The sequence below is a fragment of the Channa argus genome, chromosome 4, assembly GCF_033026475.1.
Source record: "Channa argus isolate prfri chromosome 4, Channa argus male v1.0, whole genome shotgun sequence".
NCBI lineage: Eukaryota > Metazoa > Chordata > Actinopteri > Anabantiformes > Channidae > Channa > Channa argus.
The window spans coordinates 29,815,145-29,840,653 of NC_090200.1; the positions used below are offsets into that span (position 1 = coordinate 29,815,145).

Consider the following 25,509-nt stretch of genomic DNA (forward strand, 5'->3'; position numbering starts at 1 on the left):
TGGAGGCCAGACTTATGCCATCTAGAGTAACTATATGGTTGGACATCATATTTCTTAGATTTTTGTGCCCAAATACTAAGACTTCAGTTTTGTGTGAGTTTAAAAGTAAAAGATTATGGGGCATCCAGGCCTTTATGTCTTGTAGGCATTTTTGAAGCTTGATTTACTGATTTTTGGTTTCATCTGTTTTCATAGATAGATATACCTGGATATTATCAGCATAGGAATGGAAATTTATGGAGTGTTTTCTAATAACGTTGCCTAAAGGAGACGTATACAAAGTTAAAAAGTATTGGCACTAACACAGAGCCTTGTGGAACTCATCTTTTTTTGCTGTACAAAGAAGACTTCTGGGTTTAAGATCAAAAGATGAATATGATATGCAAGTTTGAAATTTCACTTTTCATTTTTTTCACTTTTTTATGCGTGGAACCAGAGGACCAAACTTTAAGTGTACAACGGCATGACAGGTGTTTCTTGTTGCCCCGGTGTCAGAGCTGGCCAAAGAAAACAACATCAGCTGATGACAGGATCAGTGTGGGAGAAATCATAAATGACAAATTAAAAGAACAAATCACCTAAAAACAACAACTGAGCCCGAGGAGTCTTAGGTAGAAGTCTGGAAAAGCAAATCAAAAGAAAAAGAAATGAACACTTTGATAATGCCAGTGAGTCACAGGATTGAGTCACAGTTACTGCAAAGAAATGATATGTATAACAATTTCTACTGAAACTATGTTGTTAATGTATCTACAAGTAGAAAATAAAAGTTAAAAATGTAATCTGATATCATTTGATCTTAAACCCAAGATGTCTTCAGTGAAATTAAAAGCAACAATAAATGAATTGGCCATTTCAATAAATTTTAAGAAGAATTTATTTATTTATTTATTTTAATGTAATGCTTTAAAAAGTGGCATTAGTGAAATTAGAAGCTACATGAAAAACATGCTGACCGATGAATCACTGTGAGTGAGAGAAGAGAAGTTGTTAGCTGCCAACAGGTGTCAGTGTTGCCTCATAGCAGGAAACTGGCCACAGAAGATGACTGGGTGGGCGACTGTGGCGCAGGAAGGTAGAGCGGTTGTCCACCAATCTCACAATTGTTGGTTCAATCCCCGGCTCCTCCGGTCACATGTCGAAGTGTCCTTGAGCAAGACACTGAACCCCAACTTAGTTGCTCCCGGTGAGTGTTGGCCAGCTGCATAGCAGCTCCCCCATCGGTGTATGAATGTGTGTGTGATTGTGAGTGTGAATGGGTAAATAAGAAGCAGTGTAAAGTGCTTTGAGTGCCAATAGGTAGAAAAGCGCTATATAAGTGCAGAACATTTAGAAGAGAAAAACAATTTGAGGCTCTTTGTGGCACAATCAAAATAGAAGCAACACTAGAAACTAAGCCCTGGTTTTGATACCTTCATCTTACATCTAATTTATTCTCAAAATACACAGGAAGTATAGATTATTCCATTATATAATGGAATCAACCACAAAGAAAACAAGTACAAAACAATAATTTGAATCATCTTTAAATATTTTAGATAATGAAATGTATCAACTTTTTCAAATTCTTCCACAACTACAACTGTGGTGCAGGAGGTAGAGTGGTTGTCCACCAATCCCCCAATTGCTGGTTCGATCCCACCTCCTCCTGTCACATGTCGAAGTGTCCTTGAGCAAGACACTGAACCCCAACTTAGTTGCTCCTGGTGACCGTTGGCCAGCTGCATAGCAGCTCCTTCATTAGTATGTGAGTGCTTGTGATTGTGAGAAGCGCTATATAAGTGCAGACCATTTACCATAACTGCAGGTACAACCAGCCCAGGTGGTAAAAGTACAAATGTAAATATCATACATTATGGCAAAAAAGTAGTAAATAGTAATTATCTAAAGACTAGGGCCAAAGTTAGCAAACAACTTTGTGTGGAACAAAAGTGAAAAACTGATATTAGCCAAATTAGGTGAGAGGTGTTTCATTCATAATAATACTGTACAAAGTGATTTATTAGGTAATTAGATTTTGTAATAAGTATCTACATCTGAATAAAGTAGAATCAACACTTTTCTGTCATCGCTGAGCACAAACTGTAAATTTTACAATGACAGTCTTTTTCTGCATTTAACTGTTCCATCTGGGGGCAGCCACAGAGGGCACCTGCAGAGCTAGTGCTTGGTTTCTCATTTAGGGACACACCTAGGTTTTGATCCTACAGATTGCTGTATCCCAGCCTAAAGCCTTTAAGCCAACAGGTAACTAACAACTAAAGCGCTATAATATTGTGAAGTAAAAGTACAAAATGCTGAATTTGTTTTGTAAATCTAAATTGTCTACAGGTTTTCTTTGTTCTTACTGACAGTAGTAGTGTCACAACCACAAATATCACTCCAACTCAAACAAGACCTAATTTGGGATGTTGTTGGCTGACAGATAAGAAGACTAGTTATGTATTGTAAAGATAAAGGTCATCCAAATACACTTTTATATGTACAATAGGTGGCAGGGTACACATGCCGATTAACAGAGGGGAGAGGCATACTCCTATTTTCTTGAACAGTACCTACCAATATCAAGTGCAACACTTTTGTCTCCCACGTGTAAATGACAGTCAGAATAGAGCAGTCACCTGCCAGCTGGAATCTGATAGTTCATCAGCAAACATGTCAGTGAAACTGGAAGGCAACATTTTTGTAACTGGGAGCAACAGAGGCATTGGTTTGGAGCTGGTTAAACAGCTGGCAGGGATGACTGGAGGGGATACTCATATCTATGCTTGCTGCAGAGAACCTGAGGGAAGCAGGGCTCAGGTAAGACATTTACATCTAATCACTTGTTTACAGATAAATACTTGTCTTAGCTCTCAGATCATCTGCTTTGACATTTTAAAATGTATCATGTACAAAGCAAATTCTATAATTTGTAGGATAATGTGGAATATACTGGTCCAAAAATGTGTGGGTTTTATGATTCTTAGGATTTGTGTATTTTTAAGTTTATTCAATGACAGTAGGAAAAATCCCATATATCTACATAATGTTCAGGATTGCTATGAGTCTGGCTCTGGACCTTGTTTATCTTAACCTTTTTGGATGTCCCTGCCTCAATCAACGTACTCACACATCCTGTCCCGTCTGTTCTTATACCTGCAATTCTCCTCTCTGTCTCTCTTTCTATCAGTCTGTCTCTTTCTCCTCCATTGCTTCTCTCGACTCCTGCACCCTCTTACCTACATCTTATTCACTCATCATTAACCACTCCATTGAAACACCAACAACTTTAATTCCCTGCCAGATCTTTGTTATCTTTTCTTCTACTCCCAGTTTCTTGCCTCTGGCTCCTGTGTTGGACTTTGTTACTCATGACTTTAATCTGAGGTTAATGTTTGTTCCTGTTATAGATTGCTCCCCGTATGTGCGCACCCTTTCTGTTTCACTGTTTCTCTGCTTCTGACCGGCCCTGCAAGTGTGCATCTATTTTAGTTTATTATTCATGCCTGATCTTGTTTTCAATCCCTCTCTGCACGTTTTATTCCCCCTTGGAGTCGTTACCTGTATGCTCACTCTCTTGGTTTTTTTTTTCGTTTAAAATTCAATTCAATTCAACTTTATTTATATAGCGCCAATTCACTATCAAGTCATCCCAGGGCTCTTTACAGAATAAAGTCAAAACTATAAAGATGTATCGAGAGAACCCAACAATTCCCCCTTGAGCAAGCCCTGGGCAACAGTGGAGAGGAAAAACTCCCTTTAACGGAAGAAACATCCAGCAGAACCAGGCTCAGGGTGGGCAGCCATCTGCCTTGACCGGTTGGGGTGAGTGGAAAGTGAAGAGAGAAAAGAAAAAGAACAACAAATACAACAACAAACATCAGGCATTTATATGTATTTATACTGACTCTGACCTCAGCATTGTTGTTTTCTTGCTTTCCCCGACACTTTTGTGATTAGTTTCACTAATATTTGTTCACACTGCTACCTTAGTTAATTTATTTCAAGCTCAAGTATAGATTTTTTTTAGTTTCCACTTGCCTTGTTTCAATTTAGTTCCTTTTACTCTAGTAATATCTTAGATTCTCTGTTTGGTGTTTGTTTTCTTTTAACCTATGTTTTTGTGTTGTAATCCGATTCAGGGTTTTAGTAGTTTGTTTGATCCCTGTACCATGTCTTTTGTGCTCTTTAGATACTCATGTGTTTCCTCAATTCAGACAGAGGGAGTAGCAGGATTTGTTGGACATAATGCTTACCTGCTCAAGGGGGACTTGCTGTGTTTTCTCAATATATTTTTATAGTCTTGACTTTATTGTGTAACGTGCCTTGAGATGACTTTGTTGTGTATTGATGCTATATAAATAAAGATTAATTAAATTTATTATATTCTAAATAAAAGACCCCTTATATATATATATATAAACTGTGGTTATTTTCCAGAGGCCTGGGAGCTTTATCTTAGCTGTTCCTAGGACTGCACACTGAACAGATATCTCAGATGTTATTCCTGGGATCAGCTGGAAGGAGTCCTGAAAGAGTCCTCCAAGAAGGAGTCCTTCAGGATCAGGACTGAGTGGCCTTCAATTAATATATAAGTGTAGACCATTACCATTTATCTCCCTCGTGTCATCCTCCCTGTTGAATCCTAGAATTATGCCTAAAATAATAAATCTTAGATCCCTTAGATCCAGAGTTGTTACATTAGATGAGTATTTCCTTCCTCCCCACAAGAGTTTCAATGTATATATACCGTGCACTGCGACCTTCAGAGAGATACAGCAGCTGTTTGTGCATTACAGAGAACATTCCCAAGGGAAAGCTCTGACCAAACAGTGGCTGTCCCACTGGTTGTGTGAAGCCATCACGCAGGCGTATGTGTCAGCAGGTAGGGAGCCCCCGCAGGACATGCATGCAGTCTCTACGAGAGCCATTTCCTCATCCACAGCTCTCTTCAATGGGATGCCAGTGGTGGATATTTGTGCAGCAGCATCATGAGCTTCCCCTTGTCCTTTTATTTGTTTCTACTTTTGGGACACTTGGAATTCTCTTTAAGTCACTCCGTGTTGGGGGTGGACCATGCTATGCATGTAGTTTAATGTGTGCTGGAGACACACACATTCTCCACTCCTCTGACTTATTTGTTTGAGCTTTGTGACTGTTACAGTACGTAACTAACATCTGGCTCCTCTCTCAACATAAGTCTGGCTGCGTGTATATTGTCATTATGTGGATTCACTTGCTGTGCATTTCTCTTGATCAACATTCTGTGCAACTTTCACATCAAGTGCCTGTCCTGTACTTATGCCTTGCTCGAGCTTGGCACTTTTACAGTGCGAAATTATTTTCCCTGCCCTCTCTCAACAGCAGTCAGGTTGTCTGAGTGCATTGTCATCACCCTCTTTATTCAAAGAGGGTTCACTGCAGAAGGCTGTGCTCTACTTTTGTTAATGGGAACCTCTGTGGTGCATCTGAGCTGGTGTGTTTTGTGCCTTTATGGACTCCGGTGGTCCAGTGTGGTATTGACCACATCCAGTTTCGCCCTTATCCCAATAACGACAGCTCTTAGAGAGCGAAGCTTATACGAAATAAAACGTTGGTTACGTATTGTAAACCCAGATTCTATGAGTATAGGCATAAACCTCTAAACTGTAGACCCCACCTTAAGAAGGTAAATTGCTTGCCTAGAGGGAGCAGAACTCAGGTCACACCTATATTATATACTGTATGTACGGACCTGAGGGGGTCTTAGGAAAATCTTGTGTGCATGCGCGTGGGAATAAAACAAACAGCAACAGCTCTTAGAGGCGCTTTTAATAATTTAAGTAGATATCACAATTCTGGTGAAAAGTGTTAAAGGGTGTATTAGGGTCAAATTAGTGTATTTGAAGTCAATATATATTCATATAACCCCTCATATAGCCCCTCATACACAGAGAGTAGATGGGCTACACGCAACTAAATCCAATTTTTTTCAAGGTTGTGGTTTCATGCTACACATGCTGTCATTCTTATGTTGTCACAAACTAGAAAAAACGTTTGCTTATACAGTATATCCAGTATAAAACTTTTGTGGCAATGTAAATGTCATGTTACTTTGCTTACTGTATATTAAATGTAGAAAAGATAGTTTGCCTAACATTTGTATTTGCACTGATAAACACATACTGAAATCTATTTCTGATCAACTACTGCTGTAAACAAATTTTCATTTGTACCAAATGTTCTTCATATAGCCAATTAGGGCTGACTCACAGACACAACAGTTTACACTCACATTAACTCCTAAAGGCCATAAAGACTCATCAAATAACATAACTTGTGAGAAGAATCTAGAGCACCAGGAGGAAAGCCACATAGGCATTTGTTGTAGGAAGGCCACAGCTGGCCAGCAAGTTTTCAAGCCTGGGTCATTCATGCTTTTCTACTGTGTCACTTCAACTGTCTTTTATTATACTGTATGTATGTGTGTAATGTGTATATATATTTTATGTTGTATTTTTTATCTGCATGTTGGTATCATTGCTTGGATAAGATCAGTATGTTTGATGTTTATTCCACTCACGTTTGGACACAGTAGCATGCGCACAGAATTCAGATCACCCAGTTTACTCCCATTAAATGAGCAAAGACATTATGACTGCCTTAATATCTTATGTTCATTCTACAAGTCTTCTCCTTTTTCTGTTTCTTTCAGGCCCTGAGAGAGGTTACCACCCAGTATTCTGGAAAGATCTCTATAATCAAACTAGGTAAACACATCTCACTCTAACACACACTATGGCTTCTAAAAAGACAGGTAAATGGAAATCGCTAAGGTAATGAGGAACTGGTGACCAGGTGGGTGTGGATACAGGTTAGTGAGACTGGTAGAGTCATCCAAGGGCATTTGGTGGCTTGATAGAGAATGGCAGAGGGTTATGTTGGCCAGAAAAGAAGCCAGAACAGAAGCAACATGGCAAGGTAAATATGAATTAGTAAATAGGTTCAAAACAACTCCACATTGGCACAGAACACACACCACCTCTTGGACAATCAAGTAGTCTGCTTGTCTCCGGCCAGTCTGAAGTTATCTCTCTCCAGGATGAACTCCTGCAAAGCTGCTGGCCCAGACAACATACCTATTTATTAATATGAATTAGTAAATGGGTTCTAAACAACTTCACATTGGCACAGAACACACACCACCTCTTGGACAATCTGGTAGTGTGCTTGTCTCACGCCAACATGAAGAAATCTCTCTCCAGGATGAACTGCAAAGCTGCTGGCCCAGACAACATGGCCCATGTGCTGAGGGAAAATGCAGGAGAATATTTCTTTGTAGACATAATTTTTTTATGAACCCCACCAATTTGCAAATCCGGCCATCTGGTTCACCAATGAAGAAGTCTCCACCAGCCATATCCACTCAGCCCTGTCTCTGTACAGGAAAGACTCATACACCAGAATCCTTTCCATAGACATAAGTTCAGCATTCAACACAATCATCCCTATGACGATAATTCAGAACCTTGCTAGTTCTCTGTGCAAGTGCGACTTTCTCACTGCAAGACTGCAGGAAGTTAGGGGCCCCCCAAAGATGTGTGCTCATCCCCTTTCTCTTCATGGCATCATGCCATGTGGTGCAGTGACAATAATCACTTTGTTAACGTGAAGAAGACGAGATTATCAACTTCCAGAGAACACACAACCAGCATCGTCCACTAACTTGCTGTTGTTCTTTGGTGGCCACACCAAAGAAGACTTCTTCTGGACCATCAACACCACGTCACTGGCCAAAAAAGCTCAGCAGCACCTCTAGTGAGGCAAGCAAGGGCTCCGTACCTATCTTCTGCTCCTTTTACCAAGGCACTATTGAGTCTCCTGACCAGCTGCACCATTGTAAGGTTTGGAAAGTGTAGCACTTCCAAGAGGAGGAAGTTCCACTTCCACAGGGTGTTTAACTCGATAGCTCGTGCTTATCTCAACTCACTCATTCATGTCTACAATCCTTCCCACCTGCTACGGTCTGCCAACGAACGATGTCTGGTGGTCCCAGCACCGCACAGAACACCAAGCAAAAAAATAAAAATAAATTATATATATATATATATATATATATATATATATATATATATATATATACCTTTCTGCTCTTTCTCGCACTTGCATCTCGTGATGCTCAGTTTTCTGATAGGACTTTGATGCTGTTTCCTTGACTTAGATTTGCCAACGAACGACGTCTGTTGGTCCAGCACCACACAGAAGACACCAAGCAAATCTTTTTAGCGCAATGATCCCACGATGGTGGAACGAGCTACCAAACTCTGCACGCTCAGCAGACTCTCTCCCAATATTTAAAAAACTGCTGAAAACAGAACTCTTCTGCATCTTCCTATGCACTTAAATCTATCTAATATATATATATATATATATATATATATATATATATATATATATATACCTTTCTGCTCTTTCTCGCACTTGCATCTCGTGAACTGTGAACACTTTTCTGATAGGACTTTGCTTTGATGTTTTTTCCTTGACTCAGATTTTTGCTGCCTTGTACCTCACTTGTAAGTCGCTTTGGATAAAAGCGTCTGCTAAATGACTAAATTTAAATGTAAATGTAGGAGGAGAAGGCAGGGCATAGTGACTGCAGCTGGAAAGATCATTGCCCTTCTCCCCTCCTTTCTGGATATCTACAACATTAGCTTGACCAAAAAAGCAATCCATTGCATCCATTTCCTTTTCAGCCTTTGGAGATTCTGGCAGGAGATTTCAAAGCCTCTGAGCCTGTTCGAGAAGGCTGAAGGATGACTTTATTCACAATGTTGTCAGGAAGCTGAACTGTCGCCCCTCCCTACCCCATCCACCCTTTGCCACCTTGTTTTTTTTTTCTTATAGCTGCTCCTACACTATTGTTTCTACATTGTATTGTTTATTGTAAGAGCCTGAGAGAAATGTAATTTCAATTTGACTTTAACATTACTTGACATTATTGACTTGACAAGAGTGGGCAAAATTAAATAAGAAAAAAAATAAGATACATATATTTTGCCAACTATGCCATCAGTTTTAAAACTGCATATCTACTATAAATCACCTGGGATCTTAAGAAAAATCTGACTAGGTGACCAAGGAAGACGCAGCAAATAAACAATAATTACAATTTTGCAATAAAGTCCTGTAAAAAATAACCCTATTAAAAGATCCTAAACTAAAACTATTCAGAGCTTAGACACTGTTGGTCCATCCACTGCTATCTAGCTTATATATAACATCTGTATTGTTGGCACAATAAAACAGTGGACCTCTGGAGCACTTGTGGACTGTTTCCCCAAACAGTCCACAAATGGTCCAGAGGTCAGCTTTGTTTGAGTTTTGCTTTCTGTCAGAACACACCTTACATTTACATTTAATCATTTGGTAGACACTTTGATCCAAGTGAGGTTTAAATGAGGCACAAAATATGCAAAAGTCTAAGTCAGGATGAACACATTTACATTTTGCACAATATCTGATTTGCAGTTAAATGTGATAGTGAGTACAGCAGTATTACATTTATTGAGGAACTTGCAGCACTTGGTTAAGATTAGGGAAATATCTTATTGTAACCCAAAAATCTGTGAACAGGTTGCAACTGCCTGGGGTTCTGCTCTATTGGGCCTCATCTCAACCTCACACCAGCAGCTAAAGGAAACACTGTCAAAGCCCAAGCATTAAATAGCCACTGAGGACTGGGACCCCCAAACTAAGAAAACTGGAAATTGCCCTCCCCTCCCAAACTTTGTTGTAACCTGTCATTCTTTACCTTTAAAAGCCAGAAGAAAAAAATATGTTAAGTTGGCTAAGTAAGTATCTCAGTGTTCACAGAGCTCCCGCTGCTTCATGCAGGTAATCAGAGGTGAGCCAGCAACACTGAACACAACAGCTCAGAAATGCACCGAAGTTTTGGACTGTTCTATATATACAGGTAAACAAAGTCGGTTAAAATCACAGTATCATTCATGTTGAAATCTGTTACTGCTTGATTACAGTAACCCACAAGCTCATGGGTGAAAAGTTTGGCTTATGAGAGAAAGATATGGCCATATGTGGTGACATTTGTTAAATAAGATAATGGGAATGGGAAGGGAAATAACAACACTGTGTGTCAATGGTGTTTGATATGATCTCATCAGTTTACCGCATTGTTATTTTTTTTGACCTCCGATTTTTCTAAACCAATTTAGAAAAACTACTGGTTGGAGAGTTTGATTGAAGGATTTTATTTACATGTTGAACATAATTCTTCTAATTCTATGCATTTGCTGTATTGTTTCATTTTAATGAGCTATAGAATTTATTTTACTAATGCTTCAACACAGATGTGGTTCAGAGATGCCTTTTCTCAGCGCAGCAACATCAGTAACAGCTTCTTCTAAAGAGACTTACTTACCCTGCTAACTTCTACACAGATAAAATAAAATTTTATTTTAAGGAAACAGGCAACAACAAGCTGCTCTGGTTATTTTCATGAACAGCAGCTGGTTAGGGTCAGAGGAAGGGCTTATGTAACACTCACCTCACACAAACGTGTTTAATTGCTTCTAAACACATCCACAATATTTTTCTAATTCTAATGTTAGTGGTTCTTTGTCTGAACCTAACAGATCCAGGACTCAAGAATCGATCTTGAGTCCATGACTCGAAAGTCCTGAGCTTTGTACACCCACCCTCCTCACCAACCACTTCCTGCAGTTCCCTTTTCATTAATAAAACTACACTTTTGGTCATTCACAAAATATGTTGCATCAGAGCATACTGATTAAGCTATTCTCACAAAAACGTTTGCAGTTTATTACTATTAATACTGAGATAGGGTTCACCTTTTTGATAAATAAATGGCCCCCACTAAGATTTCAACCTTATAATCAGTCTGAAATGGGTGTTCTCAATCACATCTGCATGCTCATTATATGCAGAGCGCACTTCAGCAAACTCAAGGAACACTGAGGCCCAAAGTCCAGGCAGCTGCATTTTATTAATGGAATCTTCAGTTACAATCCTAACTAAAACTCTGTGTAACTGGTGCAAAGCCCCCGGGCTTTCACACAGTCAGAATGGAAAGAAGGAAGTATTTCTTTTAAATTCCTCCTTAATAGACTAAATAGTCAAAATGGACAAATAGTATTCTTTATATTTCATTTACGTTTACTCCTCTAACTGGGTCTTTTCTTACTTATTGATAAGTAGTTTGTACTTGTACTTGTCTATTGTCTTGGTTTAGTGGAAGTTTTTTCCTTTCTTTCTACTTTTCACCTGGACACCAACTGTAACAAGGCAACACAATTTCCCCAAAGGGAACGATAAAGTTGTTCAAATCTTGAATCTTGAATTCTGCGCCCCACTGGGCTCAAAGACACCCACAAGCACATCCCTGCCTACAGACGGGAAGCGACAAGTTAGAATCAAATAGATACCTAACAAACCAGGCGTGTGACACACCCATTTGTTGGGGAGGGACATTCTATGTCCTGTAATAGGAACAAACGTGAACACAGGTTGGCCCATGATGCCGCTGAGCATATGTCCTCCACCAATGTTCTCTGAAATAGAGCTGAAGAGGTAGACAACCCTCTGGTGGAGTATGGACACTAGAAAAGCCTGATGGATGTGTCACAAAACAAAAACATTATGTCAGTTCCCCTGTCCTGATAATGGACAAAAGGGCACTTCAAGTAACCAAATGGTGCTGTGCATACTATAATACATGCAAAAGCATGAACTGTGACCAGCAGATGAATAGCTGTTTCAGCTAAAGATGTATGTGGAGGAGTAAAATCCCACCCAGATGATTACTCTTTATCTAAAAGAGATGGTAACACTCATAAACTGGGTTAGGGTGCAGCAATTCCATGCTGAGATCCTTGTGTCTGCAAAGGGGAAATAAAGAGATCACTCACCCTTTGAGGTTGGAGCCAACAAATTAAGAATTTGTGTGATGTCCACTCCAGCCATTCCAAAGGGCTGGCCAACTGCCAACACAGCACACAACACGAGATAATAATACCACTGACTCCACTTCAATAAAAACGTATACTTACTTATGTAGATATCTGTCTTATGTGTAGCTGTGGAGGTACGTGGTTTCTTATTGTGTTCTGTGGAATTATTTTGAGAAATGTTTTCTTTGGAATTACTTTTTTATCAGCTCAATTGTGGAGCTTGAGACTCAATGAATGTTTATTGTTTATTGATACAATAATCTCTGGAGTGGATAATTTTTGGAACACTGGACACAAGTGAGCCTGCCTCTACATTAGTGAGAATCCCTCTCTACACAAACCTTTGGTGAATATTGGAAGTAAAAACTGATCCATCTATAGTGGAAAAACAACAGGCCAATCCAAGTCTTAAGGCCATGGAGAATGGTCTGCACTTATGTAGCACTTTTCTACCTATTGGCAATAAAAAACGCTTTACACTGCTTCTCATTCAGCCATTCGCACTCACAATCACACACCGATGGGGAGCTGCTATGCAGCTCCACAAGCTTAAATCTGAATAGGAAATGAATAGTGATCAGTAATGCTGGTTTGAGCCAAGGGCAAATTTACATTGTGTGTTGATTACCCATTGGATTACAGAGGCACATCTGTGCATAGAGGAACCAAATAAGGCAAGTGATTATGTAAGTCCTGAAGACAGTGCTGAGCAGCATGAAGAAGCAAGTGATGAGCCTAATATGAGGTATTTCTGTGCTAAGCCTGCTTGGAATGCAAAGGCAGAAACAGGCCAGTGCTGTTAGTCAGATTCCAGATTCAGAAGGTCAGCATACTTCGCTCACGGTAACGCAGCTCCAGAACGGATGTAGATAAGTGGCCGCATCTTAAAGGGGTGCAAATAACTCTCATCAGGGAATAAATAGGACTGGAAATTGGAACTATTGTTGCAAAGGCAATGGAACCAGAGGTCATCCATAGCGTCAACAATGGGCCTTGTTCAGTAAAAACTATGCTGGGATAAACAGTGAATGGGAATTGATAGATGTTTCAAGCCAGAAGACTTTAGTCAGACCTTGTCTGCTCAACTGCAACATATTGCAGATGCTAGCATTGAGGGCTATGGTAACAGTACAGTAACATACTTAGTCCAGCAAAACAGCAGTAATCAAGTTCACAGTGGCTTTGTGTGTGAAAGGCAAGAGTTTCCACCATGAACATCTCTCCTTTGGAGCTTACTGCAGCAACATTGGCAGTACCTGTAGAAAGAATGCTAAGGAAGGAGTTAGAGCTACAACTGGAGGACTCCATATATTGGAGCAACTGGGTGGCAACAAATGGCAGATTAAAAATTAAAAAACCCATCCATCTATGCCTCCAGGAAAGAAAGATGATCAGAAAGATGATCTTTATGCCTGCCGTAGATGGAGATAACATGGTACACCTCTTTTGGAGGTCTGCCTGAGCTCCAAAGGCGGCAAAAATGGGCACATGCAAACTGCAACTTGGTTTTGGGGTTGTTTTCTAATATTAAGTTAATATTTGTTTTTATTAGATATTAGAGAACAATTAGGGCCTGGGTACGTGTGAGCCACAGGGCTTTCTCTGTGTTAACTGTTTTTCTATGGTTGTTGTGTCTTGAAGAGTTAGGTAGATAAGTAGTTGCAGTAGTTTACACTACACTATTTCCAAAAATGATCATCTTCATTTAAATAAAACTATGATCTTTCTTATCAAAGAGTTTGCTTTCTCTAAACCAGTGGGTCTCAGTTCTGGTCCTCATGTACCCATGCTCTGCTTGTTTTCCAACTAACTCTGTACAACACACTGCTGATTGCTAGATCAGGTGTGTTCAGTCAGTCAGAACCTGGAACATAGCATCTAAAATGAGTGGGGGAAGACAAAATAAATTTGTATCTTGCAACTTCTGATTTACCGAAACACCTGTTCCAGCTAAACAGGAGTGGGTGGTGCAGGATTAGTTGGAAAACAAGCAGAGCCAGGGACCTTGAGGACCAGGATTGAGAACCATAGGAGACTCAAAACTGTTAACTGTAAGCTCAGTATTTAATAGCATGTTGTTTCTAGGAAACAATTTATTTCAGTTCAATTCAACTTCATTTTTAGAGTACCAATGTAAAAAAGAAAATCACATCAAGGGACTTAACACAACAAGGCTAACATCTTACAGATTTCAGTGGTGGAAAATAACATGCAAAAGTACTTTGTTAATGTACTTAAGTAATTTTTTCCACGTATCTGTACTGTACTGTAGATTTAAATATGGCAACTTTGGCCTATGAAATGATGAAGTGGCTTCAAACAGGTGCACTTCCATTCTGTATTCTGACACTGGCTGACTAACATCACCATCTGGCCACTATAGGAATGTGAGTAGGTCAGCGTCGTGTGACGAGACCTTTACCTGGTGGAACATAGCCTCCACATCTGCTACTATTGCCACAGGCTCTTGACGAAAGCTAGTCAGAACTCCAATTATTGTACTACAGTAGTATGATTTGGTCCTCGAAGGAGCTGCTCATTCAATGAGGTTCCCTGATAATACACGCCACAGTCAAACACCACACAAAGCTTAAGGTTTTTAGCATGGTACACCCCATGATGTGGAATATACTAAACGTTTCCATCACTGCGGCCAAGGTCCTTATCCGGAACCTTCACTGCGTATTTTTTGGTGATCGTATCATTCATGAAGGCAACATATTCCATCTTAAATGAGGGATTCCTGAGAAACTTTCTCTTCAGAGTTGTAGCACATTGTTCTGCCAAGGCCCGGTTGTTTGGCATTTTAATGTCCAAATCCTTTAATGGGAGATTAAGGCAGTACTGTGCATCTACCAGCTTAGCAGATTGTGACACTGTTTCCAAGAACAGACAATCTGCCTTAGACATTTCATTCTCCTCCTCTTGACCACCCTCAGGAAAGTCATACTGAAACTATTGATTCCACAGGTCTTTCAGCTTGGCAACGGATATACGATTTGACACAACTTGCATTATTTAATTCCTGGCTCTGTTGCAACCACCCTATTTCAGTGGCCCATTGACTGTCCTACCTAATATGGTTCTGACTGCATTAGGCCCATTGCTTACACTAGGAATGACTTCCTCTGGTTCCATCGCCCTGGCAACATTAGTTCATATCCACAACCCTATATCTGCATTGATGAGAGGTACAGTATCTGCACTCGTTTAAGATGTGGCCACTTATCCTCATCCTGCTGTCGTAGAATCATATTCTTGCTAACTGGAATCCCCTTCTGTGAAAACACCTCATTTAGCTCTATAAAGTTATCTGATTCCAGGTGGCCTACCTCCAACTCTGTCACCATATTACTACTCACAACTTTGTTTTCCCTCATGGTTCCAAGAAGAAGGCTAAACTTTTTCCCATGCAGATTCAGCTCGTCAAGAAGTTTATCTGTGCAAAACGTAGCTGTGCTCCCAGTATCCAAGAATGCATATGAAGTAATCACTTTGTTGCCTTTTTTTGCCTTCACCCGGATGGGAATTATGGCAAGTATGCCCTCGGTGCCCTCAGACCTGTCATCAAAGTTTTGATTATGTCTGCTATTCATGAATCTGTTAAACACTACCGGTTCACCATCCAAGGACTGTCTCTTTTTCTTGATCTTGATTTGCAACAAATTAGGGTGCGTCCCTGAGCAAAACTGACAGTTTACCTCCTCCTGACAGTGCCTGCTCACATGCCCTGGTTTCAGGCATCTGAAGCGTAAGCCTTCCTTCCTTAGAAACTCTATCTTATCCTAAGGAGAATAAGGAGAGTAAGGAGAATTCTGTAGTTTTTTACAGTGCTCAAAACTATGCTGCTCTTGGCAAAAGAGACGAGACTCTGGTGAGGCTTTTATGGTATATGAAGGCTTGGGTGAGACTTTGATGGTACTGGAAGAGTCTGTCTTACTAAAGCCAGGCTCTGCACTCACATCCTTTTGAGTAGTCACTTGCCTTACAGAAGTGGTAAAGCTCTTTTTAATACAACCTGCCTTCCCTAACTTGGTACCTGAAGGACTCTTTAGGCGTTCTTTAGGCTGTCCCCTGTGAGGGAAGAAAGTAAATTTAGTCATATGGTTAGATAATTAGCAAACAATTAACCAAGATGGGCTTATTGAAGAGGTCACAAAGAGGACAAGAAGTCACAGGGTGTGTCGTGTTTAGAGGACTGCTTAAGATCACAGTGGGCACTTTGTTGTTACAAGGCCCAAAGCAACGTTGTAGATAGTGAGTCCTGGGGTCACAAGATCTACAAGCAGGTGCAATAAAAGGGTTTTATTGCTTCTCAACTGACATCTTCAGATAACCTAGAAAGGGACAAGAGTGATGACTGTCCACTGCATGCACCTGGTTTCTTCATTCATGTTTTGTGAGGGTGGTTCCTTTCTTGGCTTTGAGGATAAATAGAAGGGGTTTGAGAGATACAAGTCAGAAGAAACAACACTCAACATCCATGTGTTCTTCTCCATGCCGGCATGTATTAAACTGAGATGGTTCATCACGCTGAGTTCTATAATAATTCTTCCAAGAGGAAAAATTTCTATTAGACCCCATAGTAAGGATGCAGTGAGATCTGGGCCTCGTCATTTACAAACTATCATCTATAAACTTAGCCTTACGACCGTGTTTCCTAATAAGATCGTAGGCCAGATAAATGGTAAATGGTCTGCACTTATATAGCGCTTTTCTACCTATTGGCACTCAAAGCACTTTACACTGCTTCTTATTCACCCATTCACACTCACAATTACACACACACTCATACACAGATGGGGGAGCTGCTATGCAGCTGGCCAACACTCAATGGGAACAACTAAGTTGGGGTTCAGTGTCTTGCTTAAGGACACTTCAACATGTGATTGGAGGGGGTGGGGATTGAACCAACAACTGTGAAATTGGTGAACAACCACTCCCCCTTTCTGGACTTTATAACTGGAAGACCTCAGGCAGTACGGGTCGGCAGTAACACATCCAGCACCATCACACTGAACACTGGGGCCCCCCAAGGATGTGTGCTGAGCCCCCTTCTCTTCACCCTGCTGACCCATGACTACACACCATCACACAACTCCAACCTCTTCATTAAGTTTGCGGATGACACGACTGTGGTGGGTCTCATTAGCAACAACGATGAGACAAACTACAGGAGCGAGGTGAGACGCCTGGCCGGGTGGTGCTGTGACAACAATCTCTCTCTGAACGTGGAGAAGACGAAAGAGATTGTTGTTGACTTCAGGAGAGCGCTTACCCAGCACACTCCTCTAACCATCAACAGTGCTAATGTGGAGAGGGTGAGCAGCACCACGATCCTGGTTGTGCACATCACAGAGGACCTCTCCTGGGCCGAGAACACTGCAGCACTAGCCAATAAATCACAGCAGCATCTCTACTTCCTCCGAAAACTGAGAAGAGCCAGAGCCCCCCCCCCCCATCATGTACACCTTCTACAGAGGCACCATCGAGAGTATTCTAACGAGCTGCATCACTGTGTAGAATGGGGCCTGCAACGCCTCCTGCCGTAAGACTCGTAAGAGCTGAGAAGATCATTGGTGTCTCTCTCCCCTCCCTCCAGGACATTTATGGAACCCGTCTCACCCGCACAGCCCTTTGCATTGTGGGTGATCCCACTTACCCGTCACACAGCTTCTTCAGCCTGCTGCCATCAGGGAGGAGACTGCGGAGCTTACAGGCGAGGACCAGCAGGTTGAAGGACAGCTTCATCCATCAGGCTGTCAGGAAGCTGATCTCGCTCCCGAACTTGCCACCCCTTCCCTCTTTGGCCTCAGTACTGTACTGTACAGGCACAGAACTATAACCCCCCTACTACCTCACATGTAAACTTAATTTAGAGAACTGCTCTTGAGCCCTCTGCACTATGTCACTTTTACCAGTCTGAATAAGCCATTTTTGCACTAATTCTGTTACCTGCACTGATGTACACTTTACTGGTTTGCACTCCGTAAGCCATGTGCCTTGCACTGCTTTTACTTTATTGTACTTTGTATTGTATTTTTATTAGTATACTCACCAATGGCCTTATTGTATAGTTGAATTGTATAGTGTATTTTATATTTTTATATTTATGTGATCTAGATCTTAGGCTCCACTGTTAGAACTACCTGTAAGCACCATGGATCCGAGAGAAATGCAATTTCAGTTCCCTGTATGTCTGTACTGTACATACGTCATTAAGAATTTCAGTAACGTCGTTTTGACACTGAGCATCCCTAAACAACAAATGTTGACCCTTTGAAACTGGATGCTGGTTAACAACCCTTGTTTGGAAATAACAGCAGCGAGCCTCAGACTTTACACTCCCACTGTACTCAGCACCAAAACACCCCCTAACAGTTTCATCTCTAGCTTCCTCAAACTGTACAGCGTTAGTAGCTGCAAGAGTGGCATTCTTTTCCATTTCTTCTTTCTCTGATCCTCACTACTTGCCGCTCCCTTTCGGCATTAAGCCTAGCCTCTTCTGCCTTAAGCTTAGCTTCTTGCTGCTCCCCTTCTGCCTTAAGCTTAGCTTCTTGCTGCTCTAGAGCGTGTCTTTGCCTTAACGCTTCTGCCTTCCTTAGCTCTTTGTATTTCGACCTCAAGGCATGCCTTTGAAGCTGCAGATGCTACAGAACTCGCTCTGGAATTCCTAAATTTTCTTGAGGATGCTACGGAGACACTGTCCTCAGGAGGAACATTCTCATCTGCCTAACATCCTCACAACGTTGATGTGCCTCTGTTAACCAGCATGCAACCTCTTCACCAAGTTGTTTGAGTGTATTTAACTTCAGCTCGAACCAGTCTTCCTGATCAGTTTCCATTACTTCTTCAAGCTTAAGCTCATGGAATGTTTCTTTGAGTGAGGTATTTATGATACAAAACTCACCAAACAGTTGACTGAACTCTGGGAACAGCTTGGTTTCCACCACCTTGTAGCAGTCCTTATCCATAAGTCGTTTGGTCTTTTGTTTCATCAGCTGGTCCAACTTGGCTTTTCTTTTGTCTATCAGATCTTGCAAAGCATTCTGCCTGGCCTTGACGCTTGGCTTTGTCTGTCATTTCTCCACGCCGTCTGGATCAACAGCTGGATCAACTTCTCCTTCCATCATTCGCTTAGTAGTGTTAAGCCCTTGCAGAGAAGGTTTCTTACTAATGTAGAGGCGATCTTACTTGAAACTGACGAATCTGACGGTCCAGCAAAAACTTAACTCCAGAGATTGTTGTATGACGAACATTGAACATTTATTGTACTTGCTTCTCAACTTAGCTGATGACGGGTCAATTGTACATACAAGTTTAAGTACAGTAATCTCACTAGCAAGTTCACAAACAGCTTCATCAAACAAGTTTTTCAAAGTCTGGCTGAACTCACTGAACTCGCAGAACATAGTAAGAAACCATGAGCCTCCACAGCTACACACTAAAACTTTTTCTTCTACCTTGTTGCGGTCCACACCACCTTATAGTCAGTTCGTCTACTCCAGCTACTGTTACTGAACCACTTTACATCAATAAGAAAGTTCAAAAAAACACATAAAAGTGCTAAAAACACTTAAAAGTGTATCTCAAATACAACTAGTTAGAATCCAGAAAAATGTAAACGCTTTAAAGTATTTTGCATTTAGCAGCAGTAAATGTGCAGACAACAGAATGGAGGAGCAGAGCAAGTGAATTCAGGGCCACATCTCCAGTCCAGTAGAGCCAGTTTTAAAGGATGACAAATAGGCAGAAAACAGCAGTATTTACTTGTGATAATGTTATGGACCATAGTTTTAATTATAAACCCGGACCTTTAGACTTTTATTGCATTTAATTTAATTGAGGATGCCCAAAACTACGTCTGTAAACCCAGACCAAATAAATTAAAATTTTTAGGATCATGAGCATGTTTTCCATGACTAATAATAATCAGGTACATCAGAATATCTCATTATATCTGTGATGCAGCTACAACTGATTCCTACAATTTACTTTATTTATTCACTATTGTGAGCCATGATCAGCTTGCTGACCAAATTTGAAAAGTATTTTTTTCTGTTTTGTGAAGCCAGAACATGTTTTTTATAAATTATAAGAACTTAATCCTTTCATTAAATCTCCCTAGAATCAAATTGATTGTCTTAGGCACTCAATTGTATATGTATGTGTCATTCTGCAGACGTGTCAGATGAGGACAGTGTCTCAGCTGCAGTCCAGGCTGTGAGCAAGCAGATCGGGGATGGTGGGTTGAACCTTCTCATCAACAATGCTGCCATCGCCAAACCAACTTTTCCAGGAACATTAGCTGCTACTAGTAAGAAGCATATGATGGAGGTGTATGAAACCAACGTGGGTGGACCATTTCTCACTGCAAAGGTTGGTTTGTCTTATTCTTTTGTGTGTTTATAGTGTACATACACACACAGCTACTGCAGTGCTTGCATTATCTGATCACAAATTGTTAAAAAAAGAACTCACAGACACCTATTGGCAGTCATCATGTATCTGCGTTACTATTGAGGTCATGCTGATCAAATAGTAACAGAATAGTAAACAAAACAAGAAAATGAAGATAAAAACAAAGACTGGTGAACAGCTAAGAACATCCAGGCCATTCAATTTCATTCCACTTTATTTATATAGTGGGAATTTACACGAAAGTCATGTCAAGGCACTTTAAAGAATAAAGTTAAGACTATAAAGATATATAGAAAAAACCCAACAAATCCCCCTTGAGCAAAGCCTAGGCAACAGTGGAGAGGAAAAACTCCCTTTAACAGAAGAAACCTCCAGCAGAACCAGGCTCAGGGTGGGCAGCCATCTGCCTTGGCCGGTCGGGTCATTGTTATCAGTTTCCCTCTTCACCGGAATGTATATAGTACCTTTCTACAATCTCATGTTGTGGAGCAAAAAGGAAAAGGGTAAATTATGTGTCTTTGTCCTAAATACCATATAGGTAGTTGAATGAGTTATTCTTATTATTAATTAACTATCACTTTTTTTCAGATGTTTCTTCCACTTCTTCAAAAAGCAGCAGGTGGAAACTCAGCTGAAATGCACAAGGGTGAATATAGTTTCTTTTATTTATTTATTGAAATAGCAGAGAGGGCAGCATGATGGTGGAGTGATTAGCTCTGCCACCTCACAGCTCAAAAGTTGCAGGTTCACATCCTTGACTGACTCCCTGTTAAATTTTGAACAAAATCTCAATAGCTTTAATAAATTACTGTCTTACATGTAAATGCTATATGGGATACTGTATAGTTTCATCATTGTTTTACATTCTTGTGCTTCACAAATAACTCTTTGGAAAGAAAGAAAATAATCACTATTATACTGTGCAACTACAATTCGAGCCTCTCTCTTTTAAGGTGATACAATGTCCTGCAGGAGGGCAGCCATCATCAATATTTCAACTTACATCTCATCCATGGAGAAATGTTCTGAGAACTTCCATTTGGCACAGATGTATGCTTACAGGACCAGCAAGGTATTGTTGACTTACTGTACATAAAGCCTGATTGTCACAAGCTAAATGTATTATTTAGAAATATTTTAAAATAAGAGCAGATCCAAAGCTTTCTGCCAATGAGTGGTGATTTAGCAGTGACCCCTAAAGGTTTAACAACCTAACAACATTATTACAGCATCATAACAGCATTTTTATGAGTGAGCCATGTGGGCAATTAATGACAAGAGCGGCTGTCTGTGATGTAATTTAAACAGTTCTTCTAGGGAGGAGTGCAGGAATCACCTGTTCATTTTATGTTTCAAACCCTTAGTCAATGCTATTACCTTAGTCAGTGTTGTTTCCTTCTTTCCTTTTGTGCCTAAACCAAATTATGTTTTATTTCAGGTTTATTAGGTCATTATCAAATTATAATAACACATCAAAGGGTCAAAGTTCAGAATCAAGATCACAACGAAAGCCTGTATATCACAGTATTAGACCTTCCTTCTCCTAGTTTTTAAACATTAACCAGTAGGCCAAAAAATTAACACCATCTGAAGTTACCATGGACACTGCTCTGCAGCTAAACAGCCTGTTATACAACAAGCAGTTATGTACTGTGCATTCTGTTGATCATGTCCAGGTTTAATTTCTTAAATAAACGATTGTAGTTGTCATGGTCAGCACCTAAATTTTGCATTTACTCAACCTATATTTTTGATTCTACAGCATTACATTTTTCCAATACCAACTTCTGTCCAAGACAAAATTAAAGGATATATTTAATTGTTGCGGCATTATTTTAAAGTAGTAGTTATTTTAAAGGAAGGTGTCATATTTTTATTTGACATTCAAGCATTTTAAACAAATTCCCCTAAAATTATTAAAAACAACAATCTGCTGCTACATCTTGCAATATTTCTGACTTCGCTATGGTCTTTGGACAAGACTGTAATGTTGCACAATTTGGTGCTCTGGGTGTGGAGGGCAGAATGTTCCAGTCATTGCTATCTCTTCTCATGGTTCACCCACAGAAGTATGTGGGCACACACTGTGTTTTCCTGACATGTCCCTGACTCAACAGTTAGGTTTGTTTCACCTGAAATTCCACATTTATCATTCTCATTAAAGTCTTCTGTTTTGCACGTTATGCACCCTAAGTTGAGGTTTAATGACCCAGAATAAATGAAAAACATTGGTGTTGATTTCTTAGAACCAGCTATTTAAATATCTGTCACTAAAATCTGCACATTCCAAGTGACTGTCCATTTGCAGTAATACATGTCCTAAGACTTATCCATGTGTATTTCTGATATGAACTTGTACCACACAGCAACATGCCACAAGTCAGATCGAACTCATACTTCTGGAAAAGGTTAAACTTTATGGGTAATTTAAATTCAAATATCCATTACTATTAAATCATATTTTCTATACCTACATGTTGGGTAAAATGCAGGTTTAAAGAATTTATGCTACCAGGAACATCACTCTAAGTAGATCAGACAAATGAACCAGCAGACGTGATTTAACTTGAGAAGTACATTGCTCTAACACAAGTGCATTGTCTAAAAAATGTGAATATACTGTATGTCCTTATTAGTTATTACTCTTGAAAAACATGTGAAAACAATTCACGATGTACTGAATGTAAATCATATTTATTCTTTAAAAGGTGGGAAAAGAAGGTGCTGAATGTGTGTGTCAGAAACCTCTAAGCAGATAAAACATGACAGTTAATCTGTACTGGACCTGTGTGTCTGTTGGAAGCTCTGACCTAAACTAGTGGCCCAGACATCTTAGATAACATTTTTTGTGCTGGGGACACACAGAATATGAAAACACAAAATACTGGTTTGCCATAACACAATTTTTAGAAAAAAAATATACATGATAAAATAAATACATTGACAGTGGTTACTGAATAAAGTTTAAAACCCCTGCTATGATAGCATACTGGGAATCAGCAAAATAAAATGAGAAAGTCAGAGAAAAAGAGAAAAAGAACTTTGCCTTAAAATTTTCTTTTACCTTACAAGAGGCATGTGTCACAAAGTTTTGGTACTATCATGTCACTAAATTTGTTCTTTTATTTTGAACATCTGAAGCACTTTAACCTTTCCTGTGAAGTTTCTTTGAGGAGGAAAAATAGAACTGTTATTGTGAAGACAAACTCACAAGGTGGAGACAGCTTTGTGTGTTTTATCAGCCAAAATGAAGAGAAGAATTAAAAGAGAAAATCGTGGTTCTTCAACAGAGGTGGAATTAACAAATACATTTACTTATTTTACTGTAACGGAGTAGAATTTCTGTGTACTTGTATTTTTAGAAATTGTAAATTTACTTGTACTAAACGATAATTTCAGTTCAAAGTATTTTAAGTTCAAGTAAATAATGGTGACCTTTTACTGTGCATTGCTATCAATGAGTATATCCTGACCTGCTCCATGGTTGTCTGGTACACTGCGCCCATTCGCAAGGCCAGGACCAAATTACAACATAATTTGCTTGGCTGAGAGGGCAATCAGCTGCAGTCTGCCCCTACTGCAAGTCCTGCACGCCTCCAGGACAGAAGTGATTATGGCTGACCCCTTCTACTCCAGACAGAAAATCTGGCAAGTGGCTGTCATTCATAAGGACCAAAAGCTCTTCACACAATAACAGTTTCTTTCTAATTGCTGTTGGCCTTATTAATAAAACCCAGGTCCTGCCAATGACTGTGCCACAATAATGGTACTCTTGCTGTGCTGCTGTTATGTTAGCTGCAGGACATGCCTGTATGACTTTTACTGCCAATACTTTATGTATCACAAATGTCCAAGTAGGGACTACTATTGAGTCCCTACCCCTGCCGCCCTACATATGGGCGTTATTTTTGGTCACATGAGAGGGTAGGGTCCTACATGGGCATTAAGTTTGAAGGACTTGTTTGTCTGCGGCTTGATATTACAGCTACAGCTATATACAGCTTGATATTATGCATATATATATTTTTTAATGCTGAAAAAAGTAATAAAATGACCTTTTTACTGTTGATCACTAGGCGGCATTAAACATGCTCACATGTTGTTTAGCTGAGGACTTGAAGACACACAACATACTGGTGACAGCGATCCACCCTGGCTGGGTACGCACTGAACTGGGAGGAAGTAAGGTGAGATATTCGACAAAAGACAAAGGAGTAGATTAGGCTTATGCCACTACGTCTTAGGGGGAAATGTTTTACTCTAGCACATTTATCACAATAAAAATAAGTGGTATACAGCATGGGACTGATGCCATTCAGCATTATAGTACTGCAAAGTTATTATTATTATCCGTATGATAACTAATAAATATTTGTATGAGCAAAGACTTGTATAGGCATCAAATCACATTTAAGTCATTTGTTTGCCCTTTATAATAGTCAGACATCTAATTTCTTTCTATATTATATCAAATATTATCAGAGATACGTATAATGTATACGAAGCATTAACAGCATCAGTGCAATAACCACATCTAGATTTCCTATTGCTGAGTGTAGATATATGAAGGTCCCCAAAAAGCTGTATTATTGTTTTACAAACAAACAAAAATGTTACACTATAATTTATGGTAATGATAAAGTTTTTAGAAATTGTTAACAAAAAAAAAAATTACAATTGGTCCTTTATATTTACTTCCACTTCCACTGGACTACGTTCATGCACATGCAGGCTTTTAATTGACTAGTTAAATGAAAATGCAATTGCTTTATTTATGTTTTTTTCCCCTAGGCTCCATTGACTAGCCAGGAGAGTGTATTGAGCATGCTCTCTGTGATGTCATCCCTCAGCAACAAAGACAGTGGGATGCTTCTGGACTGGCAAGGCACCACAATCCCCTGGTAGCAATTACCATGACATTCACAGGTGGCCCATAAAAATTATGATTTTTGCATATAAATGTAGCAAAGTCAGGATAGGATAGTGATGCTACCATGGGAACACTCACCTTTGTCTTTTCGTTAAAAGCTTATACAGTACGCAATGAATTAACACAAAAGTTAGTCTTACTTAATTTACATATCTCATGTCTCATGCAGGCTGGAGCAGGTCTTGATAAAATTCTTCGTATTTGGCTGCA

General features: G+C 39.8%; 1 protein-coding gene across 1 annotated transcript; it reads left to right on the forward strand.

Moving 5' to 3' along the window:
• The first annotated feature begins 2,494 nt into the window (after positions 1-2,494).
• Positions 2,495-25,300, forward strand: LOC137125285 (C-signal-like). The gene is made up of 7 exons (XM_067500487.1): positions 2,495-2,802; positions 6,677-6,731; positions 20,131-20,327; positions 20,958-21,015; positions 21,323-21,441; positions 24,446-24,556; positions 25,161-25,300. Exons 1-7 carry the CDS (start codon positions 2,506-2,508, stop codon positions 25,272-25,274), a joined length of 951 nt encoding a protein of 316 aa, XP_067356588.1. The 5' UTR covers positions 2,495-2,505; the 3' UTR covers positions 25,275-25,300.
• Positions 25,301-25,509: the final 209 nt, after the last annotated feature.